The sequence below is a fragment of the Petromyzon marinus genome, chromosome 50, assembly GCF_048934315.1.
Source record: "Petromyzon marinus isolate PM22_M1 ecotype Great Lakes invasive population chromosome 50, UKy_Petmar_22M1.pri1.0, whole genome shotgun sequence".
In the NCBI taxonomy this organism is placed as follows: Eukaryota; Metazoa; Chordata; class Hyperoartia; order Petromyzontiformes; family Petromyzontidae; genus Petromyzon; species Petromyzon marinus.
In genome coordinates this window covers 6,058,712-6,084,825 of record NC_133716.1, presented here as the reverse complement: position 1 = coordinate 6,084,825, position 26,114 = coordinate 6,058,712, and the positions used below count along the sequence as shown (strand labels likewise).

At 54.6% G+C, this 26,114-nt stretch overlaps 1 protein-coding gene across 3 annotated transcripts in view; it reads left to right on the top strand.

Moving 5' to 3' along the window:
• The first annotated feature begins 3,951 nt into the window (after positions 1-3,951).
• The window catches only part of LOC116953089 (uncharacterized), a 41,061-nt gene continuing 18,898 nt past the window's right edge, over positions 3,952-26,114 (top strand). The window contains exons 1-8 of one of the 3 annotated variants that reach the window (XM_032972917.2): positions 3,952-4,833; positions 19,560-19,693; positions 21,126-21,289; positions 21,928-22,072; positions 22,584-22,666; positions 23,325-23,492; positions 24,309-24,432; positions 25,261-25,513. In XM_032972917.2, the coding sequence (XP_032828808.2) occupies positions 4,809-4,833; positions 19,560-19,693; positions 21,126-21,289; positions 21,928-22,072; positions 22,584-22,666; positions 23,325-23,492; positions 24,309-24,432; positions 25,261-25,513 (1,096 nt within the window). In that variant the 5' untranslated portion in view covers positions 3,952-4,808. The remainder of the gene's footprint in view (positions 4,834-19,559; positions 19,694-21,125; positions 21,290-21,927; positions 22,073-22,583; positions 22,667-23,324; positions 23,493-24,308; positions 24,433-25,260; positions 25,514-26,114) is intronic. The other 2 variants (XM_032972916.2, XM_032972915.2) reach the window with 2 other exon arrangements.

Sequence of the window (26,114 nt, the reverse complement as noted above, 5' to 3'; positions counted from 1 at the left end):
ATGAATATAGTATTAGGGTGGCACTCGCTTAAGGGTGCCACTCAAAAGGATGCCGAGATGTTGGCTACCTCGCTTGGTATGCAGGAGGTCGTGAGTTCGATCCAGACCTTTGACGCCTGTTATATATTTGAAGATTGCGGTGTCTTTCTCCCCGTGATCACGTGGGTTTTTCTCCGGGTCTTCCCGTTTTCTTCCCGCGCCACTTTTAGAATCAACAACACGCGTTTATAGCATTTTATTCATAATAAACGTTTTTGGGTTAGATCGCGTTATTTATAACCCTCCACCACCTGACACGGCAAATCAGTAAAAAGTGTCACGTTGACAAAAGACAAATACGGTAGTTCACTACTTTAGCCCACCGGTGTGTTTAAGAGTGAATCGACCACATTTACAATTTTTGAGTGCGACGTTTTGCTGGTAATTACATCCAGCATCATCGGGCAATTTGCCAGAATAGTGAAGCCCTCACTTGCTCCCGGCCTTAAATAGAGCAGCAGGGTGACGTCATCATTTAACTCATTCATTTTATTACCGACGTAAGTTTCCACACCACGATAAGCCACTTTCGTGTGAGCTATCATTTGTGACGGCCAGGTCGCTTCTGAAAAAGAGCTACATAGCTCAGTGGGCGCTTACCTGGTCACATTTTTTTTTTCAATCAGATGAGGTGGCCAGGAGATGTCAAAGCAGAAATAGAATTCCCAAATTTATCCGTGCGGCGCTTTGAGTGCGTTACGCCGAACAACACGCTGTGCAACCCCCCCCCCCCCCCCCCCCCGAAAACACATGGGTGGGGGGTTCGAGTAGCAGCCGTGCCGGGGGCTGTCTGGCGTGTTAGGTCCCAGCTCGCTGCGAGCGTGGACCGACGGGGATGATGCCAGCGACCGCAAGTGAACATTCCTCGGTCCTGCTCCGACTGCCAACAGCGGCCACAAGGCCTGGGTCAACTGACGCCAGCGAATTCCACGGTGGCATTGCTGAAATAATGCATCAATCCCTCCAAAGACAATCGCATTTTCTGTTGTTGCAATCTACGTTTTTCTTCTTCTTCTCTCGTATGGCTAAATTGAAGTGAGAGCGATTTCAATATTTAGGACCAGACTGTTTGGCCGTTTGGTGGCGTTTCCACCAGCCCAATTATGTCAGCTGTACCTCCATTTAAAGATCTTACGGGGGGGGCATCGAGGATGTGATACATTGTTGGAAACGTGCAGCCACGATGGGGGTGACCTACGACACGTTGAGCAGATGTATCGTCGTATTGCCATTGCAACAGGGCGAGAGGCACAAACGAACATTCTGGTCCATGATTTGGAAGATGAGACGGGTGGCGGAGGGACCAGTCAGATGTCTCACGCCACTGATGTTGGCCATTGCGGAGAATCGAACTCGGGTCGACGGGTTCGAAGTGCAGCGCGTGAATACAACTGCGCCGGCGCGCGCCACCGCTCCTCCCAAAAAACGAATTCGAGTTGGTGGATGGTTTGGAGACGCTGCCGAATTGCAAAGGGTGCGCGCATTCGACCTGCGATCCAGAGGTCACCGGTTCGTGGAGCGGCAATTTAAACAGCGGGCCACATGTCTAAACCCATCCCCCAACCTACCTCTCCCTGCGCCTTCCACCCCAACTCAGTCCAACGCACCCAGCAATGTAAATGGCTACAGCAGAGTCAATTGGAAGGTCGTGTGTGCAGGGCCGCCCACAGTGGTGGGGTGGCTAGGCCCCCGGGCAAACCCCACCGTGTGGAAATCCCCCGACGCCTCCAAACGGAACCAAACGTATTACATCTGTGCGAGGCCCGGGGTGATCGCCCCGATTCCCCGTTCCCCTAGGGACGGCTCTGCGCAAGGCCATAATTATAATATTCAAATATGCTCAAAATGTCCCCCCCCCAATATATTGCTATAAAATAGATTTCTGTTTATGTGAGTGTGGTTATGGTTGTACTGCATTAATCCCTAATCTTTGCCATTACATACAATGAAACAAGAAAAGGTAAAAAAAGAAAGAAATAAAACAGCAATATAATACAATACAGTATTAGACATTATTGTAAAAAATAAAGAAAAAGTCCATCCTATGTGTTAGTGAATTGTTTTACATTTTAGGCAGGAAATGGCAGGAAATTCGTTTTCAAATTGAGATTTTTTTTCTTGGGGGAGACCCCCAGTCCCCCTGGAAGATTTGGTCCCCCCCAATGTTGAATCCATGGCTACGGCCTTGGCTCTGCGTGTGTGGTGGGATAATTAATGGGTTACTCCCACCCTGTTACAGGAAGTCTGGACGAGTAAGGCAACTACCGAGCCGGCGTTTTGACATTCGAACCGTTCCTGATCCACCTTCTTACCCTTCAACGCGCACGGACCATCGCCAGGGGTCCTCAACCCGCGGCTCGGAAGCCGCATGCGGCTCATTAAGAGCCCACCAGTCTCGTGTTCACGTTCATTGCGTCTCTTGAAATATTGATGGGGTGTTTTGTTTGTTTACGGAATTCGAACAAAAAAACTCACCTCTTGTTATTTTGATTTGCTGACTCCTGCCCATGACCAACAGCGCGTGGGGGTTGTGCATCATCAAAAGCAATGGCAGAGATGCCCTCTGCTGGCTGTCGATGGTATCTGGAGGACCGTGCTTGAAGAGATGTTATTGTTGTCATCACGCTTGTTTACCACGGGAGATCAGTCTCGTGACTCGTCCAAGAGGAGGAGGCCCTGTCAAGATTTCTCGGTAGCGTGCGATGAAAAAAGAGCTTTATAGCTCATCAGATTCGTCCAGTACAAATAGAATAAATGTCCTGATTCCGATGTATAATCCAATTGAGTATTTTGCCGTGTATTTTTTGTAACAAATTTGGCACATTTTCTGATTTATTAATTGTTTTAAATTTTGGCACATTTCTTAAATGTCAATCTCCCTGCTCCAGTCAGCTGAAACAATGGGCTCCATCATATGAAATTATTTAATTCGTCACGAAACTTCCAATGGAAACGGTTACCGGTTCGTGACCGGTCGGAACCGAAAATGGTTACCAGATTACCGCTCATAATTTAACAACCCCAATGGGAACCATGGGGGAAAGGGAGGAATCAACGAGGATGAGAATAACGGAGTCTTGGAGGAGTAAAGGGGCCCTCCATATATGACGTCACATACCTACGGGGGGGGGGTCAGACATGTGACGATGGGGGGGGGGGGTAAAAAACGTGACGTCACATCAGAATGCGCAACTTTAAATATAGACAACACGTTCTACTTAATTAAATAGACTTTTTAATAAATGTTTTCTCCTACAGCATCAGAGTGCAGCGCCACATTAAATACGCACTACAATGACAACAATGACAATAGTTTAAAGCGATTTGAAGCATGTTTTATTTGGGGGGGGCAGAGCTTTGTGACGTCATATTTGAGGGGGGTCTGACTTTTTGTGACGAAGGGGGGGGGGAGTAAAAATTCGTACAAAATCGCGTGACGTCATTTATGGACGGCCCTAGAGGATGGGGGTGTGCGCAAGCGGTGCCGTTCCGGAGGCGTCTCAGTCAGTCGACCCGTGGCACCTGCTGGGTCTGCCCCGTGACCTCCTGCCAGCGGGCGTTGGACACTTCACGTGGCCTCAACGTGCACCTAGCCTGGCACAAGCGTCGTTGTGACGTCACCGCCACTTAGTGGCGAATGGCGGTTGTTGTTGTTACGGAGGTAGAAAAGCACGGGAGGGATCTTAGTGGGATGAGTTAAAGGTGAAGTGGAGGGGTAGTCCTGTACAGAAGGATCGGAAACCTTCACACGATGTAGGATTATGGGGAGGTGGGATTTGGGATATGACGAGTCGAGGGGGGTCGTAGGAGGAGCAGCGGCTGTTGGGAGGAGCAAGAGAGGAAGCGGGAGGAGCCGAAGGAGTTGGGGTGGGAGGCGAGGTGGAAGAGAAGGAGCAGAGGAGTTCGTGAAAGAGAGGAGGAGCCGAGGGGGAATGGTCGGAGGAAGAGGAGGAGCCACACAACTCGGTGGAAGAGGAGGAATATGAGGAGGAGCCAAAGGCGATTGGGACGCATAAATATAGAAGGGAGGAGTTTACAGAGTAATGGGCGGCGGGAGGGGGCAGGATGAGGGTGAGGAGGTGGAAGAGGAATCGTCAGCACCACAGGGAAGAAGGAGGAGTAGCAGGCTCCAAGTCAGAGTTAGAATATTTGTACTGGAGGAACCCGATGGGCTATGAAGCTGTTTAGTAGGGGGCGGGTCAGAACGTTACAACAACAAACAACACACACACAATAACAATGCAAAGTAAGGAGGAGGAGTCGTGTCCTTAAGGAGGAGTACGAGGGAGGAGGAGGAGGAGAAGCTGCGGGCACAAGAGGGATGAGACAGAGGAATAGGAGGAGGATCCAGGGGGGCGGGGCGAGAAGAGTAGGGAGGGAGGAGCTGTAGCTTTGAGCAATTAATAATTATGCATGATTATTATAATTATCATCACAGACGAGAAGGAAGGAGGAGGAGCCGGGCTGACGAGGAGGCGGAGAGTGGGAGAGGAGGCAGCCGTGGCGATTGGAAGTCGGAGGATGAGGAGGAGTGGCTGGGCCCGGAGGAGGAGGAGCCCGGCTGGCGGTAGCGGAGATCGGAAATCCGGTGGGGGTGGCAGGAAGCAAAATAAGTTACAAATGTAGCGAGCCGGACATCGTCAGCCCGTGACGCCTCCCCCGTGGCCCCGCATTTTCCATCCCAACCTCCGAGCTGCTGCTCCCCTTGCCGTTCTTCCCCGAGTCGATTCCAAATCGTCGTCGCACGGTGCAACACCGTTTGCTTGGACATGTCTGGACGTCTGGAGAGACACGGTAATGCCCACGCTCTCTTTTCATCCCATTGTCTAATCTCTCCCCCCCCTCCCATAACCCCCTCCCTCCACTCTCCGCTCTCTCCACCAGCAGCAGCACCAACTCTCTCTTCCATCTCATCTGATCCAACAACCCCAATGGCCTTACCCCACTCCACCATCCACCACCTACCACACTCACCACCACCACCACACTCACCACCACCACCACCACACTCACCACCACCATCACACTCACCACCACACTCGCCACCACCACCACACTCACCACCACCACACTCACCACCACCACACTCACCACCAACCACTCTACCGCTGCAAACCCGTATTCTTCTTGTGTGTTCAGAGGCCCTTCGAGTGGGTTTGTTCTTGATGGCCATTCCACCGGATCGAGATGCTGCAAGGGAGTGGTGTGGGTTGGTGGGTTGGTTGCGACCCCGTCCGTCTTTGTATCTCTCGCCCACCCCCCCCCCCACTACTTCACCCAAGCCGTTATCCGTGATTGAGAAGCTCCCTTGCTATTCATCGTTTTTTGGACCGACGCGAGTGTTTTTTTGCAAGCGTTTATATTCTATATTTTTGTATTCATCTCGTTTGAATCATTTCGCGCGGATACGTAAATAATTGGAGAAAGGAAAAGTTAAAAGTGTGTAACGGTTACATTTTAAATATCGTTAACGGGAACTGTTAACCATAATTAACAGTTCCCGTTAACGATTATTAAGCTTTGTGGAGGGGGGGGGACTCTTAATAGAGCACACCGACAAATGTGTTAATCCATGCTGGATGAAGGCTCCCACCCCATACCCGGCCCACACACCGCCGCGTGGATCATTCGGGGTTTGACCATACTTCACCACGCTGGTCAGTCGAGGGGTGTGGAGGGGGGGGTCATCGCTGGCCAACTGACGGCTCAGCCATGGGCCCAGACCGGAATCGAATTTGGGTGCAATTGGGGTCGCGGGGTTAATCGCATAGTGCGCTAACCGCTGTGTCACTACTTCCCCACCACCACAAACCACCAACACCCCATCCATGGAATTTATTGCAAAACTATTAATAATACCTTCTGCCAATGAATAAAAACTAGCGCCCCATGACTGCTTTTTCGGGAGGTTCCCACGTTCAGTAGGTTTTGCCATTTTAATAGCATTAGTGCTGCACTGTAGATAAGCGTTCTGTAATAATCACGGCATTGTCTGATAATGCAGCAAATTCCTTTGTTGTAGTCACCGTGCCGTGCTCCCCCAGCCCACACTGACCGGCGTGGTGAAGTATGGTCAAATAACGGCCTCCGGGTGGTGGAGCAAGTCCCTTCGTCCGGCAGTGGACTTACAAACATTGCTGCTGTACGCATGTATACAGCACGCGCGTGTTGATGGTTGTTGAAACGCTACCGCATTGTTTTCAATATTCTGCTGTGTGATCGCCGACCGGAGACATACCGGCCACATCAATTGCCCGCCACCCGTGAGTTTTGAAGGCTTACCTTGTCCAGACCAGCCAAGGAAAATACGCCCGACGTTCCTTGTTTAACTGGGCACTGCACTCGCTTAATCGGGGTCCATGTGTCGATCCACTGTTGAACGAAGGCCCTCCCTCCGCCGACCTTGCCTTGGGCCGTGGGAGTCGTTTGACCATACTTCACCACGTTTGACCATACTTTACCACATTGGTCAGTGCGAATTGGCGAAGCGAGGGCGAAAGCTCCCCCAACACCCCCATTGGCCAGTTCAGATGTCGTCGCCCGCCGATGTCATTGTTATTTTTCTTTTTGAATATTCGTTGTCGCCCAGGTTTGAATTGCAGGTGCGGCGAGCCGCTGTTTCGCTCGCACCCCCCTCCTCTCTCGTGTGACATGGAGCTTCAAGCCTCCCCCCCCAACATTCGCCACTGATATTGCGCGGAATTCGCTAATGCGTCCGCTTTACCAGAGCGGACGGTGGAGACTCCTAATTGGTGTTTAGCTTGGCCCCCCACCCCCCGCTACTCCGATTTATTACACGGCTTGCTATGTACTGTGCCAAACAAGTTCAACATACACACATTCGCTTGTCATCGTGATGGTCGTCATCCATAAGAGCAAACCAGAGTGTGGTTTAATGCAAAACATCCATTACGTTTGAGTTATACGAGCACCATGGAGTTGTTATTACCTGCAGCAAGTCTACACAGTGGATAGCCAATAACAAAAACTCAACACGCTCGTCAATAACACCGCCCTACAGTGGAACAATATTATTTGAGCAATGTGCCCGATGCTTTAGGGAACGGCCCTTCTTCATGGCAGACGATTACGTGACGTTGCAGGCAAGTGGCTCTTCATCGTCACAGCAGCGGGAACCTGACCGAATCTCCGCTGTGAGGAAGGGCCATTTGCCCGAAACGTCACCTACATGTTCGTGTTCCTCCTCTTTTGGCGAACGCGTCGACCTTGTTGTTATTTGTGCCGTGGCCGTTTGGCTGGCCGTGTTTTTGTTTCTGCCGCCTCGCGTTTTCGCCGTGCCTTCTGTGAATAGGAGAATGCACGGCTCTCGCCCGCTTCAATGAAAGTCGCCCACCGCACAGCAGAGCTGTTGTTACGCACCTGTCCATCCAGCAGTGGGTAGCGCATGGGCCATGGATGTTTCGGTTCAATGTTGATTTCGCCAGAGACTGTCTTCGTCACGTCCTCGTCCGGTGGAAGGTTTGCTCTGTTATGGCTGGCCGAAAAGAGGCTTCGAAATCGAAGGCTTCACAGGCCCAAATCTAAGTTGGATTTCGGTTTTGTTTAATTTTACAAGCAGTAAAATTAACAATGCCAATTTAGAGGCCCTAATCAGGCCACCGCTGGTTGAAGGCCTCCCATTTCCCTGTCCGTCATCGGTGGTGTTTGAACCATACTTCGCCATGCTGGTCAGCCCGGTTTGGTGTATATGGAGGCCCAGGACCATCTTGGACCACCGCCGCTGTTAGCCCTTGCCAGGGATTGAACTCGGGTCGCCAAGTTCACAGCGCAGTCCGCAACCCACTGTGCCATTGGAATACTCGTTGGCTGAAAACATCTTAATATGTAAGGAGGCCGCAGAGCTTGGGCGTTCGTTGGCCTTCCTGCTCGAATATTGTGTCGCACGTTTACAACCCACAATTATATTCTTGTTTTGACGTAAAATAAACGGATGTCCATTTGTTGAAGTGATCGATGACTGCCGATTGTCGGATTGATTGACCGTCCAATCGGGTAGCGCGAAAATAGTAGGGGGGGGGGGGCAGGAAAAACCTCTCCCCCCGTTTGCGTCTGTGTGCCGCTGGACGGGCGGTGACGACGAGCTGTGCTTGGTGATGTCATCGACATCATTAACGGTGTCAAGCGGGCTGTGGCTTTGTGGGGGGTTCCCACCTTCGCGAGGTAGGATTTTTTAAAGGTATAAAACATTATATAACAGGCGGCATTTCGGGTAATGACTTGTTCATAGCACGTTTCAAAAAAATGGAGTCGATGAAATCGACAGTCGATTTATCGTCCCAGCGCTAAAAAAACTATTTTCGCCCACGTGATTGTGAAAATTGATTTTAGTCGTTGAATCGTTGTGTCGTTGCACGCCCTACGGTTGTAGTGAGTGTGGGAAATAACTCGGGATTTATTTTTTTCGGTTTCTTTAAAGAGACTCCCTGCCCCCAAGGGATCACCCTTACCACCCTCGATGCTCTCGCTCAGTGTCTCAGACGCTGCCATTATGAACCTCCTGAGAGAGAAAGGGAGACCACCCTGCCCTCGGGCCGGAAACGGAGAATTTTAATTTTCCCTCGCTCGGTGTCTTATAGACACCCAGTCCTCGGGCTGGAATATATTATCGGTGGGGACTCTCTCGGTGTGCACTGACAGCAGTCATTTGTGGGCCTTCCGAAACAGGGAGGCACGCCCAGTTCTCAGGCTGAAAGAGCTTCAAGTTATTTTGTTTAACCAGGTGAGTGCCCACCGGGATCCTGAGTCTCAGTTTCAAGGGTGAGCTGGGCGAACGAGTCGGTGGGTGGTGAGTGAACGAGTTGGTGGGTGGTGAGTGAACGAGTCGGTGGGTGGTCAGAATGGAAGAGCAGGCCACTTGCCCTCCCCGAGGGGCTCCCCTAGCAGTGGCTGTTACGCCGTCAGAAGTTTCAGGGCTGTGCCTTAACCTTCACCTGTTAGCGGAGAACTGCTGGAGAAGGAGAACTGCACTTGGGTGCCCTCTGACTCTTTTTCCGTCTTGCCCAGTTAATAAATAATCTGTACACTTGTGACTACCACCACCAAGAGTGTCAGGCAGGCACGGTGTGGTAGGTGGTCATGGCTGGCAGGCACGGTAGGTGGTCGTGGCAGGCATGGTAGGTGGTCATGGCAGGCATGGTAAGCAGGCAGGCTTGCAGGCAGGCAGGCATGGTATGGTAGGTGGTCATGGCAGGCAGGCATGGTAGGTGACCATAGGCAGTCAGGCATGGTAGGTGGTCGTGGCTGGCATGATCGGTGGTCATGGCAGGCATGGCAGGCATGGTAAGCAGGCAGGCATAACAGGCAGGCTTGCAGGCATGGCAGGCAGGCATGGCAAGCAGGCATGGTAGGTGGTCATGGCAGGCATGGTAGGTGGTCATGGCAGGCATGGTAGGTGGTCATGGCAGGTAGGCATGGTAGGTGGTCATGGCAGACATGGGAGGTGGTCATGGCAGGCAGGCATAGTAGGTGGTCATGGCAGGCATGGTAGGCAGGCAGGCAGGTAGGCAGGCAGGCAGGTAGGCAGGCATGGTAGGTGGTCATGGCAGGTGGTCATGGCAGGCAGGCATGGTGCACCGCCACTGTGGGTCGCAAAACCCCGGGGCTTCGTGAGCCTCCCACGTAAATTTTATGCCCGGAAATAAAAACAAGCAAAACAAAAATAAAAAAATAAACAAGCTCTCCGCTTCACTCGAGGAAACGGTGACAGGTCGATCGGACCAACGGGGCGGTTCTCCTGTGGGTTCTCGGTCGGTTCCGGCTCGTGACAGAGCACAAGCGCCAACTCCCGCGATACAGCGGGGGTGACGGCGAAGGCTCGCCGGCACATCTCACTCTCTCTCGCCGTCTCTTCGGCAAAAAAATCCGATGTGTCGGAGTTTTCTCTTCCGGTGTTCCGCGACTTTCTTCCAGCGTCCGCGGCAGGTTTGGTTTGCGCGGCTCTCTGTTGTGCGTTTGTGCGTTTGGCAGCGCTTGAGTACTGCACTGGTGAGCGGTGAGTACATGACGCTCACTCGCTCACCAATTCGGTCACTCAACCTGCAGGAGTAGGAGAGCAGGCACCTGTGCTTTGTGTAGAAAGGTAAACAAGCTAAGAGTGCAGCATTAAAACGTTGCTCACGCAACTGCTTTGCTCGCGCCACTGCTGACGGAAGGACCTCTGTTACGGGGTATTTGTCCTACTTTTCCACGCTGGCCAGACATCGTGGAAAGAAGTGTGAGTGCCCACACTTTACCCCACCACACGCAACCTGCAGATCGATTGCGGCGTACCCATTTGCAAACGGTTGTTACAACTGCCGTGCCGGGAGATGGGGTCGAACCGGCGACCTCTGGCTCATAAGTCCAGTGCGCCCACCATTACGACCACGGCAGCGACCCACCACCACCACCCCTCCCCCAGAGCTGCTGTGTGTGTACCCGGCTGAAATAAAACGAGACGCTCGCGGACGTGCAGAATTTCCCCAGCGGGTGCGAGGATCGGCTGCCGAGGCTTCTGTAACGTGACGATGCCGAAGCTTTATGGCTGGGGAGAGTTAAAGCGAGGCTCCTTGGCTCGGGGGGGGCGGGGGACAATCAAGAGTTACCGAGGGGCGGGCCGGCCGTCGGAGTGGCACGCAGAGGTCGTGACCTAACGGGAGGCGCCCCCACTGACGAGACGATAACGAGACCGTGAAAAAATAACAACGGCATAAAAATCATCACGTTCATCAGTTAACACCGTGGCCTTAAGAAGGGAGATGGTATGTAAATAGGTGACGTTTCAGGCAATGGTCCTTCACAGCTCATGACCTTGCTGATCTCGTCGGGGAACATAAGCCATCAAGCAAACTCTGGTCATCCTCGCAGCGGCGTTTTGGCCAACCATTGAACAAAGGCGGTCCCCGCATCGCGCGCTTTCGGATGCGCTTCTGCGGCCGCCTGGAACGCGCTTCCGATATTAGGAAGTCACTGGAGCTATGCACTTTTAAATTATCTAGATTGAAAACTCATTTCCTTATAACTGCTTGTTGTGTTTAGTTTGTTGTCCTCCCCCCGCACCTCTAGCACGGTTGGCTACGTACGGTGCAAAAAAAAGTTCAACATACATACACAGTTCAACATGCAAGACTTATCAGGAAGTGGTGGTGGACCTTGCGAGGTGACGCCAGTTTTCGTGACAAGGTGGGCAGACGTTATTGATGGGGTTTTTTTTTTACGATACTTGTTCATCCAGGAGAGGCTCGCAGAGTCTCGTGGCTGTTTCAGGAGGCTTAAGCAAGGTTTTTGGAGTAAGGAGGGGCGGTAGGACGACTGCTTTGTATGAATGCATGTTGAGCTTCTTTCGCACCGTACGTAGCCAACCGTGCCAATCGGAGGTGCTTCGTAGATCCCAGTTGAGTAGGTTTGGAATAAAAGAAAGACATTTTTTTTTAACAGGCGGAAATCTAGATTGCGGTGGCGGTGAGACTGGAAAGAGGAGTAGCCGTGAAGGGCCTGGGGGGAGGTGCGTCGGAGGCATTTGCCCGTGCTGCGAGCGTGAAATCGATCGAAATAATCGCGAGAAATAAATTGCGCGCGATTTATGGCAAAATTTGTGCCCGAAATGATTCACCGGTGTGACGGTCCGGGCTAACGGAACAAAGGACAAAAACCAGTGCAGGGGCCCGCTCGCGGTCGGAGTAATAATAACAAATGATGCAAACGACGCACAAAGCCATCGATTCACGACACTCTAACTGCGGACGTGAATTGGTGACAGTTCCTCGAAAATTCTGCCGTTGCGAATGTCGCATAATTTATTTCGTCATTATTGCTAATCTCCATCAAGCAGTGGATAGGGTCACCACGGCCGCCGCCGGAAGCGGCGACGATTGCTTTATCTCAACCCTTGGGGCACCGAACTAAAAACAACGTGCGCCCGGTTGTTTTTTTACTCTCTCGCTCATTCGTCTTTGGCGCGTCCGACAACAACAACACAACGGGCAGTTCGTATCAACTCAGCGGACCTCGGCCGAAATAAACGGACGGCTGGCTTCCGCCAGGGGATCGACAAAGAGCCGTGAATTCCTTGTCATTGTATTCCGTCTCGTTATTTATGGTACCCCCTTTTGGCCAAACACTCGCGTTAACCCCGACGCGAGGAGACGTGGAGAGACGGCGTCATCCACTCGACCGGGCCGTGTGGGGGGCCCCCTGTGCCTCGCTCGCTCGCTCGCCGGTCGTCACGGCGACCTCGGCACCGCGCGCGGTTGCCGTTGGCGACGGCGGCTGCGGCGGCTCGGAAGATCGGCGCGCGTGGTCGCCAAGTGACGGAGCCGGGGTGGCGGGGTGGGGGGTGTGGCGGCGGTTGGGAAGGCGGTGGTGGCGGGGGGCGTGGTCAGGCGAGGGTGGCGGCGTTTGGGAATGCGGTGGTTGGAGGCTTGGTGGGTGGGGCGTGGTGAGAGGCGGGGTCAGGGGGGGTGTGGCGGCGGTTGGGAAGGCGGTGGTTGGAGGCTTGGTGGGTGGGCGAGGTGGGGGGGGGCGTGGTTGGAGGCGGGGTCAGTGGGGGTGTGGCTGCGGTTGGGAAGGTGGTGGTTGGAGGCTTGGTGGGTGGGCGAGGTGGGGGGGGAGGCCTGGTTGGAGGCGGGGTCAGGGGGGCGTGGTCATGGCTCGTCGAGTTGGCGTCGTCCCGCCCCTGCGCGGCGTGGGCAGCGGCGGGTGCGCTTGGGGTTGCGGCCGTCCACCGTCGCCCGCCGTCAATTTTCCAGGGTCGAGTAGCGGTGGTGGTGGGGGGAGGTGGGGGGTGGTGGTGGGGGGGAGAGTGGTGGTGGGAGGGGGGAAGTCTGCGAGTCGCCGATAAGCGACCACCTGCCCTGTCGGTCCGTTGCCGTTGGCGATTCGGTGTGAAACAGCCGAGATGGAGGCGGCTGGCCTCCTTGCGTGCCCGGCTCGCGTCGCAAGCTGCCCGGTGTGCTGGTGGTGGTGGTGGTGGGGGGGTTTAGTTCTTCTTCGACACGCGGAGAGACGCTTCTTGCCGTCGGTTGCCGCTGCTCTCTTCTGAACGGGTGGTGAAGCGGTGGAGTTGGCAACCTGTCGTTGTGACCACAGCTGAGAACAAAGTTTATCAACACCCCACCCGTCACGTTGGCCTCCTCGTCCTCCCCCGCTGCCCAATGTTTGCCGAGGCTCGGAGTGACAATCCAGCATTACACCCCATCAGAATCTTAATATTTATACTGGAGGAATCCGATGAGCTATGAAACTCTTTTTTCACAGCAGTTTAACAGATGTCCAAATTTTCTTGCCGTGGTTTTCACACCTGATGATGATTGCTTGTGTTGCACTCGCAGCTTAAAGGAGGCGACCTGCGCTTGACTTTTTTCACTCCAACGCTGTCCTCCGGACAGGTTGGTCCCTTCACCTGATGAAGGCCACTTGTGTTGTGGTCGAAACGTGATTTTTGTTATTTTATTTTTTACCTACGTGACTTTTCCCAATAGAACCAAAGAGTGTGAGAATTTTATTGTTTTATATTTTTATTATTTTATTGTTTCCCTTCCACTTGGTGACTTTACCGAAAGAACCAAGAATAAGATGTCCAGTAGTTCATAGAGGTGTCATTAGACACCCCCCCCCCCCCGATAACAAATAATAACAGTGCTATTTATAACGTGCACAATACTGTATATGATGCGGGCCTTCGGGTTAGGCTTCGCTTCGAATTGAGGTGTTTTGTTTCCTCCCACACAGCTTAAAGGACGCGACCTGGGCTTGCTGTCTTCACTCCAACGCTGTCCTCTGGACAGTCCAGTCCCTTCACCTGATGAAGGCCACTTGTGTTGTGGCCGAAACGTCGTGATTTTTTGTTACTTTATTTTTACCTACGTGACTTTACCGAATAGAACCAAAGAGTATGGTTTTTGACCCTCAGCCGAAACCTCCTCGGGAGTTGGGAGTGAGGTCGGCATGGCCGCGGAACCGATCGAGGCGTTTCTCAGAAACGCCGCCAAGTGTGATGGGGGGGGGGGGCTCTTGATAGGGGGGGCTCGGGGGGGGGGGGGGCACCGTGACTTTCCACGCTGGGTTCATTGGCTTCTTTCCCCGCCAAACCGCAGGCGAACACTTTTTGAATCGCCCCTACGCGTGCGCGTTGTGCTCGCGTTGCCTGCGACGATCGTCGGGAATGTTTCTTCACGTTTGTGTTGTATTTGTCGGGGGGCCGCTCGTCGGGGGAGGGGGGCCCACACTTAAGGAGGGGGGGCCGCCACACTTAAAGGCCACGTGGGGCCGCCAGTGTGCCGCTGACCTTTCACAGAAGAACACTCGCAATGCACGTTGTTTTGTGTTAGATCGCGTAAATATATAAATGTGTCGTTAAAACCCGCCACCACCCGACACAGCCAACAAGTAAGGTTTGTCACGTAAATAGAGCGTGTCAATTTGTCACGAGAACAGCACACCGGTGTGTTGGAGAGCCAAGCCACGACATTTACAATCTGCCAGATTTGTGTCGCCTGATGAAGCTGGGTGTAATTACTGGCGAAACGTCGTACCCAGATTGTAAATGTTGTGGCTTGGCTCTCCAACACACCGGTGTGCTGTACTAGTGACGAATTGCCACGTTCTGTTTACGTGACAACCCTTACTAGTTGGCTATGGTGGCGGGTTTTAACGACACATTTCTTATACATTTACACGATCTAACCCATAAAAACTCTTATGGATGATATTGTTTACGAAAGCCTGCCTGCGTGTTATTATGGATGATATTGGTCGTGAAAGCCTACGTGTTAAACTGAAGAACACTTGTTTAGAAGGAGAACTGAGATTTGACGGAACCAGTCGTGGCGATGCATCGCACGACACGTAAAGTCGGAAAATTAAAACGTCACTTACCACTCGCTGTTAACCCCCACATCATCAGCCATGATCAGTCCACTGCTGGATGAAGGCCTCGCCAAGCCACCTATACATTAGCATTTGATTACCATCAGCGCAAATAATTGGGGATGAGGTGCACGGTTCATTGCAAGTAACGCGAGTGTAAGAATCAACTTTTAACGTTACAGCCTCGTAATCATTACTTCTCTTTTCCTTCAGATTGGCACGGTTGGCTGCGTACATTGTGAAAGAAGTTCAACATGCGTGCACAGGTTCAAACACAGAACCCTCGTGTGCACCAGAGGTTTCATTTCTCAGTATGCAAATAACCCAGAATGCAGCTGATCCCATCAAACCTCAGAAGCTAAGCAACATTGAACCTGGATAGTACTTGGCTGGGTAACCACCAGGGACGGAGCCAGGAGTTTGACTTTGGGGGGGCTGACTTCAATATTCTGAGATATCCAGTGTTTATGTTTTCCAATGGGTGCCACAAATGTATAAAAATAATTTTATTGGATTTGAACGCGGAGTTTATTAATAGGTCGGAGCCGCTGATGTGGCTAATAAGTTCGATAAGTTCGAAAGGCTGCCGCTCAAGCAGCCTGCAGGGCAGCACAAGGTGGCAGCCAGCATTTTGCAGCAGCCGGATATCCGGTTACCCCGATTACCGACTTTCCCAGAATTTCAGGGGGGGCTAAGCCCCCCCCCAGCCCACCCCCAGTGGCTCCGCCCCTGGTAACCACCCCCACTAATCTCCCCCCCCTACTGCCGAGGCCTATATAACCTCGTGCCACGGCAGATTTCTCGCCTACTTCAGCAGTTGTTTCTTGCTGTGGCTGTCCCACCTGATGACGATTGCTTGTGTCGCGATCGAAACGTCGTGATCTATTATGTTTCTACCTACGTGACTTTACCGAAAGAACCAAAGGGTCAGGTTCTAGTAGGTTAACTTCACACTCTCTGGGTTTTCACGACCTACATTATAATTTGTCATACGTGTCTTTTGGCGAGAGGTCTTTCCACATGTTCTCTCTCTCTGTGATGGTCGTGTCGATTGTTCTGTGGGTGCTGCCACCCCTCCACCCCCTCCCCCCACATCGATATTTAGAATCGACACGCGTTTAGATTATTTGGCTGCTGCAAAAATTCGCCACGTGTGATGATGATGATGATGATAATGTTATGAGCCACTGCGATGGGCTATCGAACACGTGCGTGTGGCCAGGTCGCCGCTGAACAACAGCTCATAGCTCGGCGTGCTTTACCTCGTGGGGAATGAACAAAAATAATTCCAGTTCAGGACCCTCCACCACACGACCAAGGCCAAACGAATCAAGTTGTCACGTCGTGGGCAAATGTGCCGATATGCGTCGCCGGTAGCGTCGCTGTACGTTTCTCCTCCGCCTGCACCAAGCGGCACTGACAAATCTGGTGAAGTATGGTCAAATAACCCTCACCGCCTGCATGGCGTTGGGAGGCTCCCATCCAGCGTAAGTGGATTTTGACAAGCGAGCTGAGCACGGTCGTGAAACGCAGCCTTCGATTTCCGTATATGAGTCCGGATACGAGTACTCAACGAGATATATATTTTTTTAATGATGTAGCATTAAAACTGTGACCGCATCTCGAAGGGGTTAATGCATAGGGGGAACATGCCCATCAAGATATTTTGAAGAAAGATAATACATTTTTGCAAATGTTTTTATTATTTATATACGACGTGAGTGTGTGGGTGTTGTTCAGTGGGGAGCGGTAGTGTAGCGGTTAGCGCGCTGGGCTACAAACCCGGCGAAACCAGTGACGATTATTTGAAGTGGTACTGTGGGCCTCCCTTAGGTCGACTCAGCCTAAAATGAGTACCTGGTTGCGGTGTGTAAAAACATCTGCACTGGGGAGACAAAGGCGGTCGTGCTGGACACCCACCCCCTCGTGTACCTTGCCTGCCTTCATAGGTGCTCGCGATAGCACTTGCCCCAACAGTCTGTTAAGACTATACGGGGATCTTTGTTGTGCAGTGGGGAGTGGTAGTGTCGTGGTTATTGCACTCCGCTACAAACCCGGTGACCCAGGTTCAATTCCCGCTGACGGCCAAAACCAGTGACGATTATCTGAACCGGTCCTGCGCCTCCCCTGGATCGACTCGACCTTGTGCAGTGCGTAAACATCGCCACTATAGGGAGAAAAAGGCGGCCCAGGTGTGGTGCCGGCCACCCTGATCCCCTTTTGCGCGCCGGACCTTAAATCGAGTGACTGGTGCGCTACGTGAAACATCAGCATCGGCGCTGGTGAGATGAAAGGGCAGCCGGGCCGTGCCCCCAAAAGCCTGCGCAGGCTACCCAGGGGATATCTTCGTCTTTAGCCGCCTTCGCCCCCCGCCCCCCCAACCCCCTTCTTTTCGCACTAACAGGCAGCATAGTTGGCGAACGCACATCATCAAGGCTGGCGTGTCGTATCTCTTTGTTAGAAGATCTCCCGAAAAATGCACCCCAATCTTATCCAGACCCTGGACGAAGCTTAAGCGGTCGGGGTTGAGCCTCGATAGTCCCTGGATGGGCGAACACCGGAGCGCAGGCGGGTCTGTTGAAAGCCTTTGCGGGGCTTGCACGGCGCTGTTCTGCTCCCACACACGTGCGTTCCCCCCCCACCTTCACCGAGGAGCCGAGCGACGTGGTGAAGTACGGTCGAGCAGCCCCCAAAAGAACCTCGTGGCGTGGGGTGAGGCCTTCAATCGAGCGGTGGATTCACCATTGCTGATGATTCTTGTATTGCCCGTGGCCCCAACTAAGGCCCCTCTTTTATCACCCATGTGCACGGACAGGGGACGGGGTGTTGGGGGGTGGGTGGGTGGGGGGGGGCTTTGGTTATCATGGAGATGGCCGGGTCCACGCTTCCCTCCAACACGGGGAGGCGAGCGACCTATGCCTTATTCGACGGTTGAGCTCCCTCCTGGACGAGGAAGCGGTGGTGCAGCGGTTAAAATAAAAAAGCTATTTTTATAGTACCAGGTTAGGTCCCCACTGAGCTACATAGCTCTTTTTCAGAAGCGAGCTGGCCACGAACGATAGCTCGACGATATGGAAATGTGCAGCAGCCAAACACTCTGGAACGCGTTTTTCTAAATTTCTAAATGTACAGGCGTCGGGGTCGGAATCGAACCACGACCTCCTGTGTACCGGGCGAGGGAGTTAACATCTTGCCACCCGGCAGAGGTACCCGAGTTCGATTCTCCGCTCGCGACCAATGACAGTGCCAAATGTTTGAACCGGCCGGTGCTGGGCCCTCCTCTAGGTTGACTCGGGCTTAATTGAGTACCTGCCACGGTGTGTGCGTGTAATAAACATCAGCACAGGCGTTGTCTTTTGCTTGACTCCGACTCGCTCGTGCGCCGTGCCGACCTTAATAGGTGCTCGCGAACAGCGCAAGACCCATAACAACCTGTCGAGGCTGTGCGGGGGGGGGGGGAGGATGGACCTTCAACTTTCAGCGTTACTGAACTGTTAGTTGGGCTCCTGTCGGGGGGGGGGGGACGACTCGGGGAACTGGTACAGAGGGAGAGGGATCTGCGGCTGAGGAATTTGAAGCATGTGAAAGTGATTGTGGATCGGTACACGTGCGTGCGTGTGCAGGCATGGTCGTGTGGGTGTGTGCATGTGCAAGAGGGGCGTGCGCGCGTTCACTAGGCAATTGCGTGTGGGTGAGTGCTTGCTTGCTTGCTTACGGTGGGGAGCGGTGGTGCAGCGGTTAGCGCTTTGCTACGAACCGAGCGACCCCCAGTTCGAGTCCCGCTCACGGCTCGCAATCGGTGATGAATATCTGAAGCAGTCCTGGGCCTCCTCGAGGTCGACTCGGCCTTAAATGAGTACCTGGTGCAGTGTGTAAATATCAGCATTGGGTAGACAAAGGCGGCCGGATGTGGTGCTGACCACCCACCCCCTTTGTGTGCCGTGCTAGGCCTTGCCCCAACAGTCTACCGAAGGCTACGTGGGGGAAAATCTTTGTCTTTGTAACGGTGGTGAAATCGTTCTCACACCCTCGTGCGCGACTACAGTCCACACGTCCCAGGTGAAATCCCTGCTGCCTTCACAACGTCTGTGGCGGGCGGTGCCCCAGCGTGCCACGATCCTTGCCCGAGGCCGGGGGGGGGCGATCGGGGCGGCGGCAACTCGCGGCTTCGGAGCCGCGTACGGCTCTTGAAGGGAACTGCCACTTGGTGACGTTTATTTGTTTGGGACCACTGTCTCGAATTGGGCCGAGTTCGAAAACGAAAAACAAAGAAGAATGTCTCCTTGTTTTTTTTGGTTGCCCGACCCCCCCCCCCCCCCCCACCTTCACCGGGTCCGCTCGGCCATAATTGTCTGCCCTGCCGTCGTGCGTAAACATCGGCACTCGAGGGGAAGCGAAGACGGCGGCTGGGCACGGCGTTCGCCACACCCGCAGCCTTGGAGGACCGTGCCAGATTCAATAGATGCTCCCCCAAACCGCACATTTTCCGCGACGGTCTTACTTACAGCTGTACGGGGGTGGGGGAGATGTTTGTGTATGTGTGTGTGTGTGTCTGTATTTGTCTGACTCTTCATTGTACACCGCTGCGGCGGCGCCACGGATCGAAACTTGCGCCGCGATCGTTCGCCTGACCGTGCCGCTGGCATCGCCCGCAGACTCCCTGCGGCTGCCCGCCGTCAAGATGCGCTGGCGGGAGAAGCTGCAGACGCAGCGGGTGAAGAGGGCACTGTCCTTCCGCTGGTCGCGAGCTTTCTCCGGCGACGCGCTGCCCGTCTCTCCCACGCACAAGGTACGTCTTCCCCCCCCCCCCCCGACCACCGCTTTCCTGAAAAGATAATCGAACTGCGGTGGTGGCTGTGCACTACGCACGTGGCTTGCCTGCACCCCAGCGCTGTGTGGAGGCAGCGGCGAATGTTGGTGGATAAGGGCGCCAACAGTGGCAAGATGTTAACTCCCTCGCCTGGTATGCAGAAGGTTGTTGGTTCGATCACGACCCTGACGCCTGCTGTATATTTGGAGTTTGCATGTTGTGTCTCTCTCCCCATGGTCGCGTCGATTATTCTCCGGGTCCACCGGTTTTTCCTTGCACGTTTATGAGCACGCGTTTAGAGCGTTTGGCCACTGCAAATTATTTCCACGCTATGTGCCACCTCGTTGAGCTATCATTTGCGGCCAGGTCGCTTCTGAAAAAGAGCTACATAGCTCAGTGGGCCTTACCTGGTAAAATAAATAAAAATAGTTTAATTTTAGTTTATTGCCGCATGCAAATGCCATGAATCTCCCTTCCCGTGGGCGTGGAGGAGCTTCCCAAGGCCTTGCTCGCCACGAGAAGGCGGTGCAGCAACAATGTGGAAGTCCACCTGCTCCGTCTGTATGGGATATCGCGTTGTCCCCTCTTGCGCATTGGTAATCTCCCACACGCAGACACTCGATAAATTCGTTGATAGCACCTGAATATGCAGAGGACGGCAGAGCTTGGGTACTTGTTGGCACCACCCCAGAGTCATTCCCTTTCCCTCTCTTTTGAGGGTGAGCGAATGCGGTGCGTTTAAAAGTAAACATTACGAAAAAATAACTCGTGACAAAACTCAACACGCCGTAGGGCCTTAAAAGAAAAATGTACAATGGATGACGTTTCGGGCAATGGCCCTCCTTCATAGCACGTAAACGTAGCCTACATGGTTACCGCCCTGATAAATTTTTCCTCATTGTTGCCACGCACGGTGCTGTTGTTGATGAATGCGTTTGGCTTCTTTTGTTACCTGCGATCGTGCGCCCACGGCCAATGCAGCGTCACCAAATTACGGGAAGCTGCCGTCCCCCCCACCCCCCCTCGCCCGGTGAGATCTAGTGGCATGCATCCATCCCGCCCAAACGGCGCGTGCTTATCCCTCGTACGACTTCGAAACAAAGAACGTCGAAATATCTTTGCCGGTTTTGGGGCTTATCCCTAGGTCCACTCAGCCTCAGCCTCCGGTTATCGCGGTTGGCTGCGTACGGTGCGAAATAAGTTCAACATACGTACATCAGCAATCGTGGGGTGGAGGAGGGGGAGACACATGCAGTCTAAGCCGTGCAAGGGGCCCGCCGCTGCCACCTCATGCACCAACGCCGACCCTTAGCGGAAACCTGCCCGAAACGGCCCGCGAGGGCCTCATGGAGTCAGGGTTGGGGAGGGGGGGAATCTTTGTTCCCCCGTTTTGTCCGTTCTCCTCGAGCAGGGGGAGGCCGGCCCGTCGGAGGGCCTGGCGTCCGTGGAGCGGGCCCTCACCTACTACCGCGCCATCCTCGACAAGGGCGTCCTGGAGCTGCTGCCGGGCACGGCAAGCCGAGTACTCGAGGCCGTCTGGAGCCTCCTTTCCGGCCTGCCACCCCAGCCCCTCAGGTTGGGGAGTGCTCCCCCCCCCCCCGTACCCCCTCCCCACTTCACTGGTCCCCGGCATACAAACCCCTGAAGCGGCGATGGCAGCCGTGGGCTCGTCGCTTCTGTCGGTCGTTGGTCACTGGGGAGTGAAATTTCCCGCCTTCGATTCCCGACCTCGGGCGTCTCTCTCTGTCTGGAGTCTGTGTGTGTGCGTTTCCTCTGCTTTGGCTTGTGGGCCACCATGCCGGCCTTCACGGGTGCTCGCTAACAACACTTGCCCCAGCAGTCTGTTAAGACTGCACTGAGATCTTTGTTTGTTGTGCAGCCGGGAGCGGTAGTGTCGTGGTTATTGCACTCCGCTACAAACGCGGCGACCCGGGTTCAATTCCCGCTCACGGCCAACACCAGCGACAATTATCTGAACCGGTCTCGGTCCTCCCCTAGGTCGACTCGGCCTCAAAACCACGACCTGGCGCGGTGTATAAACATTGCCACTGGGGATACAAAGGCGGCCGGGCATGTGGTGCTTGCCACCCACCCCCTCGTGTGCCGCGCCGGGCCTTCATAGGCGCTACTCGCTAACGGCACTTGCCCCGACAGTCGTTTACAAGCTACACGGGGTGGATGTTTGTGTGTGTGTGTGTGTGGTGTGTGTGCAGCCCGGAGGTGGCGTGGCGCGAACGGCGAGTGTACCGCTCGCTCACGGACCTGGCACGCTGCTCAGACCGCTTGCTGGTGGGGGGCCGCCCCCCCGAACACTCGGCCGCTCTCGCCGTCACGCAGCGCGTGACCGACAGCCTGCGGGTACGCCGGCCCCCACCCCATGCCCCCCAGCGACCCCGGAGCACCCGGAGAAAATCTGCGCACGCGCTTCTGCGGCCGTCTGGAACGTTCCTCCTTCCGATATTAGGAAGCCAACTGGTGCTCTGCGCTTTAAAGTCATCTAGATTGAAAACTAAATTCTTTAGGACCGATTTTTGTGTTAAGCTTGCTATCCTTCCCACCCGCACCAACGATTAGCACGGTTGGCAGTGTACGGTGCGAAAGAAGTTGAACATACGTACGTACATGCACCTTTAGTCCTCGATTAAATGTTGAATGCTTTCAAGTTTTTAACACGGCGCCGCTGCGTGGATTATTCGCTCGCTCGCGAAAGGAGAGAGAGAGAGAGAGGACGACTCAAAGTGGCACGTGGAGGGGAACCGCAGACGAGCGGGGAAGGCAGCCATGCGATGAGCAGGCACCAACAATTTCTTAAGATTTCCTAATGCGGCCTGCTGAGCGCGCGTTGTTCCGTTGCCGGGCCCGACTGCAGGAGCTGCTCCGAGTGATGCAGAAGCAGGAGGAGAACGCCCCCCCTGCAGACGATGTGGACGGGCGCTCGCTGAAAGCGCACGGGTATTGACGCTCGCTCGGTTTGCACGAGTCTCTCTGTCTGTCTGTCTCTCGTGTGTCCGACTGTTCTTCTTTCAACCGGCCTGTCTCTCGGCGCGACCGTCCTTCGCTCTGCCCGTCTGTCTTTGTGTCTGACTGCGTTTGTCTGACTGCCTGCATCTCTCTTCGTCTCACAGTCCTCCTGTCTGTCCTTCTCTTCGTCCTCTGCTCGGCCATGCCGCCTCCCTACCTGCGTGTGTATTTGTCTATCTGTCTGTCTCTCAAGCCTATGTGTCTGCTTGTCTTTCTTTCTGCCTGTCTCTCTCTCTGCCTGTATCTCTCTGCCTGTATCTCCGTCTGCCAGTCTCTATGCCCGTATGGCTGTCTGCTCCTCTGTCTCCCTGTCTGACCTGTCGCCTGTCCATCTCCATGGTGGAACATCCTTCCGGGCGGTGCATTCCCTCCCTTGGGTTCTCCCCCCTAACTCTCCGCGCGATTTGATGAATCGTCACGATTCCGGCCCGCGATTCAATTCAAGACTCGAGCTCTTGTCTACGTCGTCGCCTCGTCGCCCTGCAACCACGCACCTCGCGCCGCGATGAGTACTCCCCTCGTCCGTTCTCACGCCCCCCACCCCCCCTCCCCCCATCGCTCGTGTCCGCGGCGACCCCTCTGCGCGCAGGCCAGACGCCGCCGAGCCAACGTTGGACCGCTCCGACACGCTCGCCACGCAGCACAGCCTCTCCCTGGGGGTGCTGCTGGAGACGGACGTCGGACCGGGCCCCCCACCCAAACCTCCCAGGCCGCGGCCTCCCGATTTCCTCTCCGCAACCGCCCTCACGGTGCCCAGGTGAGCGCCCCCCCCACCCCCAACCGTGCCCCGTCCGTTCCTTCATTTGATCATTGCGCGGGTCTCTTTTTGCCCACATTTGTGCCTAACTGAAGATTTTAAAAAGCGGTAATGGAAACGTCGATTTTTTTTCTTTTTTTTGCACGGCCGGGGGGGGGGAGGTGCAACGGCCGAGGAATGAGTGACCACAACAGAGGGCACGCTGGGGTCACAGAAAGGGCTTTAGGGGAGGGTAAGGAAAGGAGTGGAAAGGCGAAGGGAGCTGAGAGGAAGGGAAAGTGATCGACGTTCACGCGGGGGGAGGGGATGGTTGTTGGGTTTGTACATATGGTGAACTTCTTTCGCACCGTGCATAGCCAACCATGCTAATCGGAGGTGCGTGGGAGCTAATCGGAGGTGCGCGGGGGAACTAATCGGAGGTGTGCGGGGGAGCTAATCGGAGGTGCGCTGGGGAGCTAATGGGAGGTGCGCGGGGGAGCTAATCGGAGGTGTGCGTGGGAGCTAATCGGAGGTGTGCGTGGGAGCTAATCGGAGGTGCGCTGGGGAGCTAATGGGAGGTGCGCGGGGGAGCTAATCGGAGGTGTGCGTGGGAGCTAATCGGAGGTGTGCGTGGGAGCTAATCGGAGGTGCGCGGGGGAGCTAATCGGAGGTGTGCGGGGGAGCTAATCGGAGGTGCGCGGGGGAGCTAATGGGAGGTGTGCGTGGGAGCTAATCGGAGGTGTGCGGGGGAGCTAACCGGAGGTGTGCGTGGGAGCTAACCGGAGGTGTGCGTGGGAGCTAATGGGAGGTTTGCCCTGTGTGTGTGTGTGTGTGCAGCGTGAGCCTGTTCGCGAGGCGCGTCGCGGGCCACACCGCCCTGGTGCCTGTGGCCACCGTGCTGCCCATGTGCCGCCCCGTCGGGGGCAGCCTTCCCCGCGACGGTGGCGCCGTCAGCTGTTCGGTGAGTCTGGCAGGAACAAAAACAAAAAATCCGTCGCCGAATTAATAACGCTGGACTGAGGTGGCCGGGGGATGGTCAAAGAGGGTTGAGCCAGCGACCGCTGAGTTCTGGGCTCGGATCCAGTTGCCCGCCTGGACGGCCCTTGCCCCTGTGATCTCTTAAGGATATATGAGGGGGATCTATATGTGTGTGTGTGTGTGTATGTTATCTGTGTATGTCGTCGTTGTTTTTACATACGTGGGGAGGGGTCGTGCGATGGTTATCGCTCCGCGTTACGCATCCCCACCCACTTCGATTTGGATTTTCCGCTCAAGGCCAACGTCCATTGGCGGATATCCAAACCGACTCTGCCTCGAGTGAGTACCTTGTGCGGTGTCCGGGCGTTGGCACGCACGGCAGTGGCGGCAGTGACGGGTGGAGGGGAAGGCATAGAGGCACGAGAGCAAAACACAACAACAGATAATTTGTAATCACGTTTTTTTTTTTTGGATTAGATCGTGTGAATACAAACGTGTTGTTCAATCCGCCACCACCCGACACAGCCAATTAGCAAGGTTTGTCACGTAAACAAAACAAAACGTGCCCATCAGTTACGAGTTCAGCACACCGGTTTGTTGGAGAGTTAAACCCACGACATTTACAATTTGAGTAAATGTTATGGATTCACACGAAAGCCCACGACAGACAATTGGCGCGAACAGGATGAACAAAATCGTTCTGCAACGCACGATGCGTGGCGTACGTGCGCACGGTTGCTCCTTGCCCCTTGTGCCCGTTTGGCACCGTGTGTTTGTGCGTGCGTGCGCCGCTCGCGCGACGACCGCGCAGCAGGAGGCTCCGTGCTCCACGCGGTGCTGCACCCTGCCGGCGCTGCTCAGCAAGTCGCCCCTCGTCCCTCCTCCTCCGGCGTCGGCGCCGGCGGCCGCGGCGGCGGCGGCGGCGACGACGCCGGCATTGGCGACGGCGCCCCTGGAGACGCGCGGCCTGTGGAGTCGCTCCGAGGAGCTGCTGGTGTCGGGCGCCGACGAGCCAAGGAGCGCCGCCGGCGTGCTGGCTTTGCACACCAGCATCGAGCTGCTCGGTGCGTTCCCACGCGCGCGCTGTGGTGGGGTCGGGTCGGGGGGTGCTCAGGAGTTCGGTGTGGTGGGGGGGGGTGGGGGAGTGGCAAAGTCTGGTGGCAGGAAAGTCAAGTAGGCGTTGAGAGGCATTGGGCCAGCACTGCTGCCATCCTGGGTTAAAGCTCGAGGGACTGGGTGTCTGTCTTTCTCTCAAGGGGCTCATAATGTCCATATCGGAGACTTCTGAGCCAGAACCTATGATCTCGGGTGTGTGTGTGTGTGTGGATGTCTGTCTCTGAACGAGTTCATGATGGCTGTGTTTGAGTTTCCTGAGCCAGCTCCACAAAAATCTGGGTTTCATACCCTGAGGCTTGATGATTTTGTCTCATGGGGTTCATAATGGCTGTGCCGAAGACACTAAAGCAGCACACTGGCAAGATATTGGCTTTCGGGCCCTGGGTTCTTGGTGTCGCTCTCAGGAGGTTAACTTAGCCAGCACCACGTGAACTTCACTAAATATCCCGAAAAAAATTGCTTTTCACAATTAGCTCTTAACTGGATTCAATTGAATGTCATCTATCGAGTTGATCAGGGTGAATTGGGGAAGTTGGCGGTCCAGAACCA